Raw genomic sequence first — 12,152 nt, 5'->3', positions numbered from 1 at the left:
CGATTTCACTCAACAAGCCAGAGCCCAGCAGAAAGAGTTCCCAAGCCTTCTTAAAATATCTGAAAAAGGGCTTCCTCCATAGTCATGCGAAAGAGCGCTTAAGGTTGTCACGTTAAATGTGACTGAGTTCAGCCTTGTTTCTTATTTAAAGTCCAGTGGCATTATAAAAGTACATGTGATATAGAGCAGACTGTTTCTATGCACCATGGGAAAACAGGAAGCCACCCGTGCTTATTTTTAAACCTTGAGGGATTTTAGCTTTAGAGTGGCATAGCACATGAGGGAATCAAGTCTGTTCCCTCAGACAAAACGGTTACTGTGGAAAATTCCAAAGCATTGAAATGCTCGGCATTGATTAAAGGGAAACTACCTGTTTTGCTCAATGAGAAGTTTTAGGGTCTGTCGGTTGGTGAGCATCACATCTGCATCAATGCTGAAGTAATAATCACAAGAAAGATCCTTCCGGCACAAATCCCTGTAAGAAAATAGTGAGGGTGTCATTATTAATTATAGCAAAATTCAGGTCAATGTTGTTTTTCATGAACAGTGACATGACATACAGCCGAGTACGGTGACCCATACTCAGAATGCATGCTCTGCATTTAACCCATCCAAAGTGCACACACGCACCGTGAACACACACCCAGAGCAGTGGCGCCCGGGGTAAGACTGACCCGAGAGAATTCTGCTGAACTTTTTTATTTCCTGAAATGTGACAAACTGCATTCAAATGTCAGAGATCTGAATAATAACACTAATATTTCTTATCAAATTCATCCAAGACCAAATTGTATGAGTCCTTCTGTCCTTCAAAGTCTTTCAGAAGAACTTCTGAGAACTTAACTGTGTCCTTAGCTATTAAAGACCAATATCTGAGCAATATGATGTTCCTCTGAGTATCATTCTTTGAATATTTGTTAAATATTTGAATATTTGCAGGAAACAAACACCTTCTGTCTGCTCTGACATCTTATGCAAACCAGCATTTTTGGACCTAGTAGTAATTAAGACAAACAACTTGAGTGATATCACCATGTCAACAGCCACTGTGTACCAAACACAGACATGCAGTAAGAAAACAGCAACAGTACGAGCTGAGAGAACGTATGTGTCTACTGCACATCCTGTAGAGAAGCCCTAAAATATGTGATGTAAGTATATGACACAATACATCCACTAAAAACTTATGGATGTCAGTCTTTAAACTTGTCTCAGTTAATTAAAACTCATCACCGATTCAACAAGTCACGTACTGAAGTTTAATATGTGGAGTTATTTTATGTAATTATGTAATTGTGTTAATTAGTTAAAAGTAATTATGAACAATAGTAATAATAACACTTAAACAAGCAGCTACAATTATTATTAGAACCAGCTAGTTAAAGATAGTTGTAAAAATAGCTCAGAAAAGTCAAAATGGGCATATCTAGCAGCATTTGTTTACAGATGTCACTTGGTTTAAAGTTGTGATAGCTTTTACGGTAACTGTATTAAAGAAGGCATTTACAAGCAGATTAGTTTTGGAGCTGGGATGGGAATCTTGGAGACAGCAGTGCTTTGGGGAGTGCTAAACTAAGAGCAAATAGAAGGGTTCAGAAGAACTTCTTATGTATTTTCTTGGTACATTGCTATCGGAGGGGCAGATTTACTGCTCTGTGGTGAGTCGGATGTTGTCTATGTGTTTTTATTTGTAAGGAGCTGAAAAGTTTGCTGACATGTGGCAAGGGTTTGTGTCTATCTGTGATCAGGAGTTAGAGCTTGAATTGCTCAGATTTGCATTGTAATTTACTTCATTATTTGCATATTTTCGAGAGTTACTCTGAAATTAAAGGGACGCTTACATTCCCATGTTCCTTGCTTCTCCTTGAGTTAAGTTCTCCTCGGGGCCAACAACTTTAAAACTGCGGAATACATCCTTGTTCTCTTCCCAAAACTTCTGTATGTGCTTCTCATGGTAAACCTCCTGAAGAACAAGATGTGGAACAAGCACGGTCAAAGACAGATGCTAAAATCCAAAAGGTCAAATGGTTCTCATTGCTTTGTCAGCCAAGCACTCACACTGTTATGAACAAAGATATTCAGTTTATCTTTGGGATAATCTAGACTCAGGAACCTCTCCAGGAACTCTGGCAGGAATGGCGTCGGTTGCTCAATGTATATAGCAACAGTCACTTGTGGAAACTCCTGGTTAGATAAAGAGAAAAGTCTGGTCAAACATTACAACTTTTTCATGCGTTTGAGTTATTCACAATGTTTTCACTAAGGGTGGGTGATATAACCCCCAAAAAAATCACAGTAAGAGTATTTTTATTGTGCAATAATTGTGTATTGCAATATAAATATTTTGCTGGGAACTCAACAAGATATTATTTACTGTATATTTTAGTAACTCTGTAGGGTCGTGGAGATGCTGGATCCTATCCCAGTGTCTTGGACCGAAGGCAAGGACACACCCGGGATGGATGACTAGTCCATCACAGGACTAATACACAGAGGCATACTTAATAACCCCTGTTGTAGTGATTATTATTATGATTATTATTATTATTATTTTATATAATGCAGTGAATTAATTTGATAAATGAAATATGCTTAATCTAATTGAATTATTTGTACAGCAAAAACAGTGACACGTTATGTAAAACTAAAATGAAAAACCAAAAACCAAAAACTTAAAAGAGTAAAACAAATATTATGTAGCTCTTAATTCTGAATAGATGAACTACATATGAACTGCAACATTGAACTAGTAAAATAGTTAATATACCACAAATGTGAAATTCTGTAACACCCCTTAATATCAAGGTTTTCCTTGTCTTGACTTGTGTTTTCAATCTTTATTTTCACATTATTGTTTCTCTCTCACATGTGAATAATGTGAATATAGGATAACAAATATATTATCTACTATGGCTAAAATGGTATAGCAAAATAATTTACCATCCAGCCTTATTTTTTACATAGCAAGAAGCGCTGCTGGAGGTCTGGAAAGTTAAAGCTTCTTTCCCATGACATTGAGCTTAAGGTTATATAGATCTGTCACCACTGCTTTTGTGGTTCTTGACCAGTCTACACGGCTCACTAGATGAAACGGGACCTGAGTGGCACCATGTAATTACCCAGTTCCGACCTTGGCTCTGGGTTTCCGAAGGGAGTGTCCTAGAATGGAGCCAGAATTCTTTAAATTGTTACTGACAGAAGAGCAGGGACTAAACAGGAGACCCAGAAGATTCTGCAGAGTCTAGACTGGTACAGTTTCCTTTAACGGGGCCCTTTCAACCCTGTCCCTTCTTCAAGAACCAACCCAAAACCACTGAGCAGATGAGAGTGGTACGACCCAGCCACTCCCTCGTTCTGACAAACAACAGACTCTGGGCTTCGTCTCATCACCATTTCCAGTGCTACTTAGAAATACACCAAATGTGTCTGATGTGTTAAAAAAGGCTTTTTGTTTCACTTGACCAGTCATCTGAGCTTCTACCAATGACTGAAGTGAAAAATTTCTCCTGCCATTTGTTCTTTAATGTAAGATATAGTATACTTTTTTTTCCAGACAAAGAAAAAAAAAAGTTATACTACTCTACTGTCTCAATTGCATTGTTTGGTAACACTTTTGATTAGGAACACATATTCACTATTAACTAATTTTCCCTAAATAGTAAGCAAGGTAGTTGTTGTAGTCGTTACATTAAGATAAGGGGAAGGGTTAAGGGATCTGAAATATGGTCATGCATTAACTCTTTCCCCGCTAGCATTTTTGAAAAAAAGTTGCCAGCCACCGCCAGCAAAATAGATGATTTTCACTCAAATTTGATGGCCTACAGTATATTTTGCTATATAAATATTATAATATGCAATACGCCAAAATAAAGATCAAAGCCTCTACTAAAAAAAATAAAAATAAATCTGTTTTATTCTAGCTTAATATATATATATATATATATATATATATATATATATATATATATATATATATATATATATATATATATATATAATAATCACACTTGAATACAGGAAGGTTTCATAAAAATGTATAATTTTGAACAAAAAGGTGAGAAAATCACATTTTTTATCAAAAACTACATCTGGATAATATCCAGTATGATTATCAAAGCATAAATCCAGTAAATCACTTCCATCAACACCTCCAAAGCTTGCACAGCCATTTACCACTTCCTGGATCATCATTTTACTCCATAACATTATGCAGTTTTCATTTATATGCCGTCTATTGCTGATGATCCCATTATTTTTAATATGCATCTGTTTATTTTTTCCGTCCTGTTCACGTGTGTTTTTGTTCGGGAGGTTTTGTGCTCGTTCAGAAGATGTGTAATAGCACCCCCGAGTGTATAACAGTGAAAGCATGGAAAGCCATAAAACTCGTCAATGGCGGGGAAAGAGTTAATATGTGCTTTGTAAGTAATAGCCAACATGCGAGTAATATGTAAATAGTAAAATATGCAAATAGTTAATACCGAACAGTGTTCCTTAATCTGTATTGCCGTTTGTTTAAATTCATTCTTATTCATAGTAAACACTGTTTTGGGATTTTCTTACTATCCTGGGCTGCATTTCCCATAAGCATCATAATCATAAGTAGATGGAAGATCCACTGTCTCCAGTGGTCTCTACGATCGGCTTATCTCACAATGCTTTTGAGAAATGCAGCCCTGCACTGTTTGTGCTATGGATAGATCATCTCACGTCATGCAGATTGATGAGGACTGTTGCTCTTATAGTTTTCTAAGTGACTAGACTTATGATTTCTGCCTAGAGGACCATAAAACAGTCTTAAAATTCTACAGATTTGTGACAGATGGTCCAAGACATAACCAGAGACCAGATTACCATAGAGATTTGGGATCTTTCGATTTGGGCCTTTGAGCACCTACCCAGATCAACCTAAAAAGCACCTAGCAATGCCACCGAGCAACCAACCTAAACATGTCGACATGAAATGAAAATTCACTCTATCATCCCATTGCATTCATTCTTGATATGAAAGAAAAGATCTGTTGCTGCATTTCATCGCAACTTCATAACATTCTAGAAACCTCTCAGAAAACCTTCGCAGTCTGTTATTAAATGGTGATACATGTGTCAGTATTATCAGGTCAGTTTGCGGCCTGAATTTTGCTCTGGCAAATACTACAAGCAAGAAATGTGTTATTTCCACATCTGTAACTCAGGCTTATTGGAAAGAACTCAAAGCCCTTTTCCCAACCTTAGCTGAACCCTACAACAAATTTTCAGGACAACCACTTGAAGTTGCCCTGTGGATAAAACCCCACATTGAGTCGCCCGCTAAAGAGAAGTCTGGTTAACAGCAACACCCCAGTAAGTGAAACTGTCCTAAAACCAAAAGCCATTTCCTGCACCACAGCAGTGCACAACTTCCTCTTCCTCGAGTGGCTCCTCACAGGCATTTATAATTTAAGAAAGGTGTAAAACTAGGAATAGCCAGTTGTTCACTTAACATATACAGGCATGCATTAATAGAGCTGGAAATGTTTCATTGTTTTAAATGGTGATTTTAAGATACAACTTTCTGGTACTGGGAGAAAAAGGAACAAAAACAGCTACTGTGGCTTTCATTGGATGACTCACTTTAAGCTGAGACAAATCCACCATGTCTTGGTCACAGATGGTACAGCCTTGCTCATAGTTCCACACATTGGGGATGTAGTTGGCCAAGTAATTGAAGTATATCTGTGGGAGAGAAAAAATAAAAAGACATTTTAGGTATTTATTTATTTTTATAATACTATTAGATTATAATAATAATAATAATCAAAAGCATTACTTTAAAATATTTATTTTACAAGGACGAGGTGATTTATGATCCAAGATAGGAAATGTACACCCATACTCCATCCCAGCTTGGAGCAGTTAAATCCAATTTTGGTCAGGACAACAAACCAAAAAATGAATCCTGCTGTCAAATTTTCATGACCTACAGAACAGTAACTAGAATGATAATTATTGCTGATCTGTTACTTTAGACGTGTAAAACAACATGCATCAAAGAATGAGTTTTGTATCTCAATTGGGAATTTACAGGATAGCGTCGCAAGGAGCAAAACTTCGCATTGATGTTCATTTTGTATTTAAATAGTCTGACAGATCAAGCAGATTAACCGTTCCGAAGGGAATGATGTTGTTGTTCTTGAAAAAGCGTGTTGGCTTATGGGAAGCAACTATGTTTTATCTTAGATCAGGACACTGAAACAAATTTGCTTGTTCCCATAAACAGGTTGCCTCAAATTTTGCTGAAAAAGTAAACTTTAATATTTACTTTGATGCGATAAAGTTGTGCATTTTACAGCAACCCACCCTCTGTGAAGCCCATGGGACACCACATCAAATATTATTTACACCAACAAACATTTGCTATATTTACCTTTACAGTACTGTATATTTATCATACAGAAAAAGAAGACAAATGTCATGAACATTAGAACTAAGGGACTCTGGCAAGATACAATGACAACATTTAAGAATTTAGTACTTCTCTCCAAAAAAGTCTTATATATATATATCATGTTTATGTTTATGGATCCATATATGTTTATGGATTTTGATTTTGAAGGGATATTGCACCTTCATGTAACTGTACTTTGGCCGAAGGAAACCAGCTTTGAGTTTTTGATTCCTGGAAGACAAGTCTATATTCCTTGTTAATTTGTTCACTGGCTGTTGGACACAAATTTTGGCAGGACAGCTGTGCACTCTTTTGTCATGCTGCTTTTGATTACAGGAAGTTAGACTGTAGTATAAAGGAGGGGATCTTCAATTCAATCCAGCCTCAACCACATTACAGATGGTATCCAGATGCTGTCTTTCTAATTCATCCCATGTTCATCCGTGTTAGATAGTTTTAGATAGTTTAACATTTATAGTTGGCTGCTAAGACTGACAACCCCTTAGAGACGCGGGTCATGACCTCAAGTGCTGTGAGGTCAGTTGGTTAAACATAACGGACAGAAAACAGGAGTTGCTCACTGATTCCAAATGAAGAGAAGCCATAAACCAATCCACTGGCTTTGCATTCTGGTCATAAGCTACTACTGTGTATCTTCAAGCCTTGTTACTTTTATTGGACCTTGTTTGAGTATTTACGAGAACATCTGTAATCCCCAGGGCATGTTAAAGACCCTGAGAGATCTTTGGGACGGACACAAGGCAGCTTGAATGAATCATAGAGCATACGGGTGAGCTCTGGGTGGATGATTATTCATTAGAAACAACACAGATGGTTGCGTATTAGGAGAAGATGACTCCACACAGTGCTGTGTTTGTTTAATCTGTCAATGAGGTGCAGAAGGAAAAGCTCTGGGTCTGAGATTACATTATCACCCAGACATCCTGCTAAAATCTCAAACTCTACAGCTTAACAAAGACAGCTGGGCAGTGACTGCAAGAGTTTTCCATTAGAACACAACATGAGTTACTAACAGTTTTGCGCAACATGAGGAAATGTAGAAGACAGAATTTTCAGTTTAAATTAAACTGAATAAACTGCAGAATGTACGACTTGATTGCACAGACATTTAGACATATAAATTTGTAAGTTCTACTACTGACAAACATTTGTTTTACCTACAATATCAGTGACAATGATCAGACATCCTTTTATTTGGATAAATCCACTGAGTGCCTACGTTCAATTGAAAAACCCATTAAACCTACATTCAGAGGACGCCCAAGACCTCAATATCTATTAAAAGGTGTCCTAATAGAAAAATGCCTGAAAAAAGTTAACATACTGTAACCTCAAGCACACAGAAAATGGTAGTGATTTTGATTCAGGTCAACATTTTTTACACTGTCCCCATTTTTTACTGACATGAAGAGAAAGAAGACATTTACCTTGGTGTTCACATTTCCATGGATAATGGCTGGCAGACTGTTGTAGACTGTGTTTCTCACCCGCACACGCTCCGTTCCAAACTTTAGGAGAACTTCATCTAAATTCAAAAATAGATTTGTGCATTCTTAGATTTAGTACATCTGTCTAATTCTTTTGAGTGTTTAATTGTTCAGCAGGCAACAATTGTAAGCCTGGGCCCTGAGACTACTAGGCCACATGATTAGAGGTGATACCAGAGTCTGTAGCACAAAAGGAGATTAGTTACATTTATGGATTTATTCAAATCCCTCTATGAGGAGTAGTATTAGTGATGCCAAAACCAAAATTGTTATCTAAATCAAACTTTGACGTCCATTTATTCCTCAGCTATGCATGATGCAATATCTGAAAAATATTTATAAGTTTTATACACCATCTTGGATTGACTCACCCAAGGCTCCATTCAAATTCTGGAAAATCTCACACTTGTGGTCCAATGTCATATTAAGTCTTTCCTAAAATAAAGAACAGAACACAGTGGAGTTTGTGTAAAAGTGACCGTGTGACCTTTGTCCCTGTGTAAACTGTTTATAGTTGTGTATTTTTAACCGGTTTGTTTGCTTTGTTTGAGTGGTATGATACATTTGTAGGCGTTTTATAAGTGCATGTGGTCAAGTTGCAAGCACATTTTATGTTCTCACAGAGTGCCTTAAGGGGATAGTTCACCCAAAAATGAAAATTCTGTCATTGTTTACTCATCTTCACTTGTTCCAAACCAAAATTCTTATTCATTCATCAGAATAACTTATATTGTGCTCAACAGAAGAAATAAACTCATACAGGTATGGAACAACTTGAGAGTGAGTAATGAAGACAGAATTTTAATTTTTGGGTTTGGGTTTTTTTCACTGACCCTCTGAAGTGGATCCACGTAGATCTTTGTGTAGAATAGCTGATCGTCATCATTATCGTGAAGGTCCCACTGGTTCACAATCTTCTGAATGTATGGAGCATACCCGATTATGCCTGTGAAAGACATCGCAATGTGTTTTTTTTTTTTTTTTTACAAGATGTGTGTTGTAAAAGAAAGTATAGGATGTAAAAGAATGTGTGAAGCGTTGACATTATAGTATGCCTGGCTACAATAGTTCCAATTTCAATTATGTCTCGTCTAAGGAGGTGCGGTTCCTCAAACCCTCAAATCAGTGGGAGAAGTCTGGCAGAAGTATCTGACCGACAAGCAACAAGTGTTGTGTGGCCACGTCTAACCTCAGATGGCACAGACTTTCTACATCTAGTCAAGATAAAGGACTGTAATCAGTATAGGACCTCAGCTATGTGCTGGCCTTCTGTGTTTCTGTAGCAACTTGCATACGGATTTCTCATCATTTTCCTGAAGCTCTGACCACAGATGAAAATTGTAGGGCTTGGCGCCCTAGATACCATCATTTGGCAGTAATTAGGAGCTATGTTAGGTTACCACCCTAGACTATTACATTTTTAACTCCTAATAACCTTTTTCTATAGCCTACATTCATTGGCTGATCTAAAAGCTGTCTTCAATGCTGTTTCCAAAGCCTGCAGTAGAAATTCTGGACAGTTCAGAAACACTATCACATCTCAAATGATTTTACTGGAAATCTAAAATTATCTGTCTGCCAAAACCCAGATGAAGATAAACAGGGCATCTTTTCAGGCAAGTATGATTTAAATGTTAGTTCATTCGCTAAATTAGCAGATCGTCTTAGTCTGAAGGCGGTCACCTCAGATGTGGTGACATGAATCTTGTTTTATTACAGCGCAATAAAGTAAATCCCTTGACATAATGCCCAGGTTCGAAAGCAATAGCTAAAGCCAGATGTAAGGCATTATGGCATGTGGTTTTAATCTAGAATCCAGAATGTTTTTCCCACCGATCGAAACAACGCTACCTTCAACAAACTTGAATTTGGGCAAAGCAAGGGATGATCGGAAAGAGACGGGCCGTGCCGTGCAGTCATTCTTATTTCCACAAACACACTGATCCACATGACAATTCTGGTCCAACTGAAACAAAACAGTAGCCACCGCAATCTACGGAGCAGCCGGAGGGATAAAACCAACCTTCAATTTTGGATGTACAGGCTATCGAACAGGAAGTCCAAAACAAACAAACTTGCCCTGTTAATGACATAGACTCAACGCCCTGACAGGACACTACACAAGACAAAGTGACCACTGCAGTCAAAGCAGTAATTGGCCAGATTAAAATAGACGGGACCAGGACTTCAGAGTTTAGACGAGCGATGACCACAGGGTTTTTGAGTAAAAGAGGGGCTGACATTACTGTTCTTCAACAGAGAGACTGGGTAAGGATGCACACGTACACACTCAAATGAAAGCACCATTCATGAAGACCCCTGAATGAATAGTGCACTATGCCTGGTGGCCCTCAGGAAATTCCACAGGGTGAGTGACCGCCGCTGGCCAGTTTACACAGAAAACATTTTCTCTATCATATTGTAGCGATATAATGAAATTCTGCTGTTTGTCCTTCCAGACCTACCAGACAAAACAAACCCACACAGAAGCGTCTGGTGCAAACTGTGCTATGATGATACGGCTAATATGGCAGCTGGCCATGACCTATCCCAGTGATATGCTGCCTGAGTCGAATTCGTAAAGAATGACCTCGCAAATGCAGGAAATGTGAAGAACAAATAGCATGTTTACAGACTAAACAAATGTACACATTAATTGTACAGATTCTGATATACTAGTGCCCTTAAACCAGATTCCTGTTATATACTGTACATGCTAACTGTTTAATTAACTTGCTCTAAATTATCTTTAACTGTTGGGAAGGTAATGACACATAGAAGCTAGAAATGTTTTGTTCATATACTTGAGGTCTTTACAGTACATTTATAAAACACAAAATGCATTTACAACTGAAAAACAAGCTAATGATAAAAATCCAAAAACAGGTATAGATTTAAAATGTAACCAGATGTGTGCACAATGAATTAGCTACCAGATAAGTAAAGGTGTTTGCATGTAAAACGAAATGTGTATGGTCTGTTATATGCAAATGCCTATTTGATTGCACATCAAAACATTATGTAAATGTAGATATGTCAGACTTACTTTTTTATTTTTATTTTTTTTTTGCCTATTGCACATGCAGACCCATTTATCACCAACTTATGCCTTAAACACTTTATTCAAGTGAACAAATGTTTCTAGCTTTCAAGAAAACTTGAAAGCTAGAAACCATTTGGGGGTTTTTATGCATAATCAGTGTAAGATAAATGTTTTGATTCAATATGAGAGCTGTGGAAATCCAACTGAACTGAACTGAATGAGTTTAAATCTCAATAACACAATGGCTTTGGGCCTGCAAAGCCTTGATGCGTAACTATGAAGTAACTTTCACATCAAAACATAACATTTATACAGTTGGTACAGTATTTTCTATTTTTACACACCTCCAGAGTTAAGAAAGCGCTTCCCGCTGCGGACAGAAGGATACTTCTCTGCCAGCCGAGGATCTGGCCAGATGATTCCCTCAGCAGCAAACACCAGCTTATGATTGGTCTGCTGGAACTTTCTGAGAATCTCCTCAGGTCCACCAGCAAAGATGAGGTCATAACTGAAGAGGGAAAAAGAGAAGTAAATAGGCTGTTCAACCGATCAGCATTTTTTTACATTTAAGACATACAAACAATGTTTGCTAATCCACGTCCAGTTTATTTAATCAGCTATGTATGTCTATTTTAACTGAACTCCTGGAAGTGAGGGCAGGGCATTTCGTAGGCATTTAGGTCTTCTATTTCAGACACTATTAATATGCCTGGTAACATTAGTAACTATAAATGTCATCAGAGGAAGTAAACGGTGAGGGAGGCACCATGGTTTCCTCTCGTCTGGGGAGCACCTGTGCACACAAGTCATTTCCATTTTTCTAGCATGACCTAAAATCCATCTCTGGAATATGTGACACCACTTCAATGTGGCAAAATGGTCTGAACTACACCTCTAAAGGAAATATTACTGTAAAAGATATTTCAGAGGAACCTTGAACTCTGATTTGCTAGCTTCTTACCTACATGTTTAGGCTATACATAAGGATAACTATGTCTGACTTACATCTGTGAATGCTGTTATTCTGAACTTTCTGAACTTTTTGAGCTGTTTTGGACCTAGACATATGTCTAATTCCAGATATGGGTGTGTGTATAAATAGCTGCTTCATAGTTTAGAGAGTTCTGCAATGAGGTTTTGATTAGAGTTGAGGTGTTTTATATAAATGACCCCT

General features: G+C 37.5%; 1 protein-coding gene across 2 annotated transcripts in view; it reads right to left on the bottom strand.

The window, feature by feature from the left end:
• LOC109099667 (procollagen-lysine, 2-oxoglutarate 5-dioxygenase 2) overlaps positions 1–12,152 on the bottom strand; it is a 41,653-nt gene that overhangs the window by 11,302 nt on the left and 18,199 nt on the right. For both annotated transcript variants that reach the window (XM_042751566.1, XM_042751568.1), the window contains exons 4-11: positions 11,323–11,486; positions 8,769–8,881; positions 8,307–8,370; positions 7,876–7,973; positions 5,614–5,715; positions 2,059–2,184; positions 1,842–1,963; positions 371–475 (exon numbers count right to left, since the gene is read on the bottom strand). In XM_042751566.1, coding sequence (XP_042607500.1) covers positions 371–475; positions 1,842–1,963; positions 2,059–2,184; positions 5,614–5,715; positions 7,876–7,973; positions 8,307–8,370; positions 8,769–8,881; positions 11,323–11,486 — 894 coding nt within the window. The remainder of the gene's footprint in view (positions 1–370; positions 476–1,841; positions 1,964–2,058; positions 2,185–5,613; positions 5,716–7,875; positions 7,974–8,306; positions 8,371–8,768; positions 8,882–11,322; positions 11,487–12,152) is intronic.

Source organism: Cyprinus carpio, chromosome B24 (assembly GCF_018340385.1).
Source record: "Cyprinus carpio isolate SPL01 chromosome B24, ASM1834038v1, whole genome shotgun sequence".
Taxonomy (NCBI): domain Eukaryota; kingdom Metazoa; phylum Chordata; class Actinopteri; order Cypriniformes; family Cyprinidae; genus Cyprinus; species Cyprinus carpio.
Note: the sequence above shows the minus strand (reverse complement) of the source record. Positions and strands in the feature narration are given on the sequence as shown.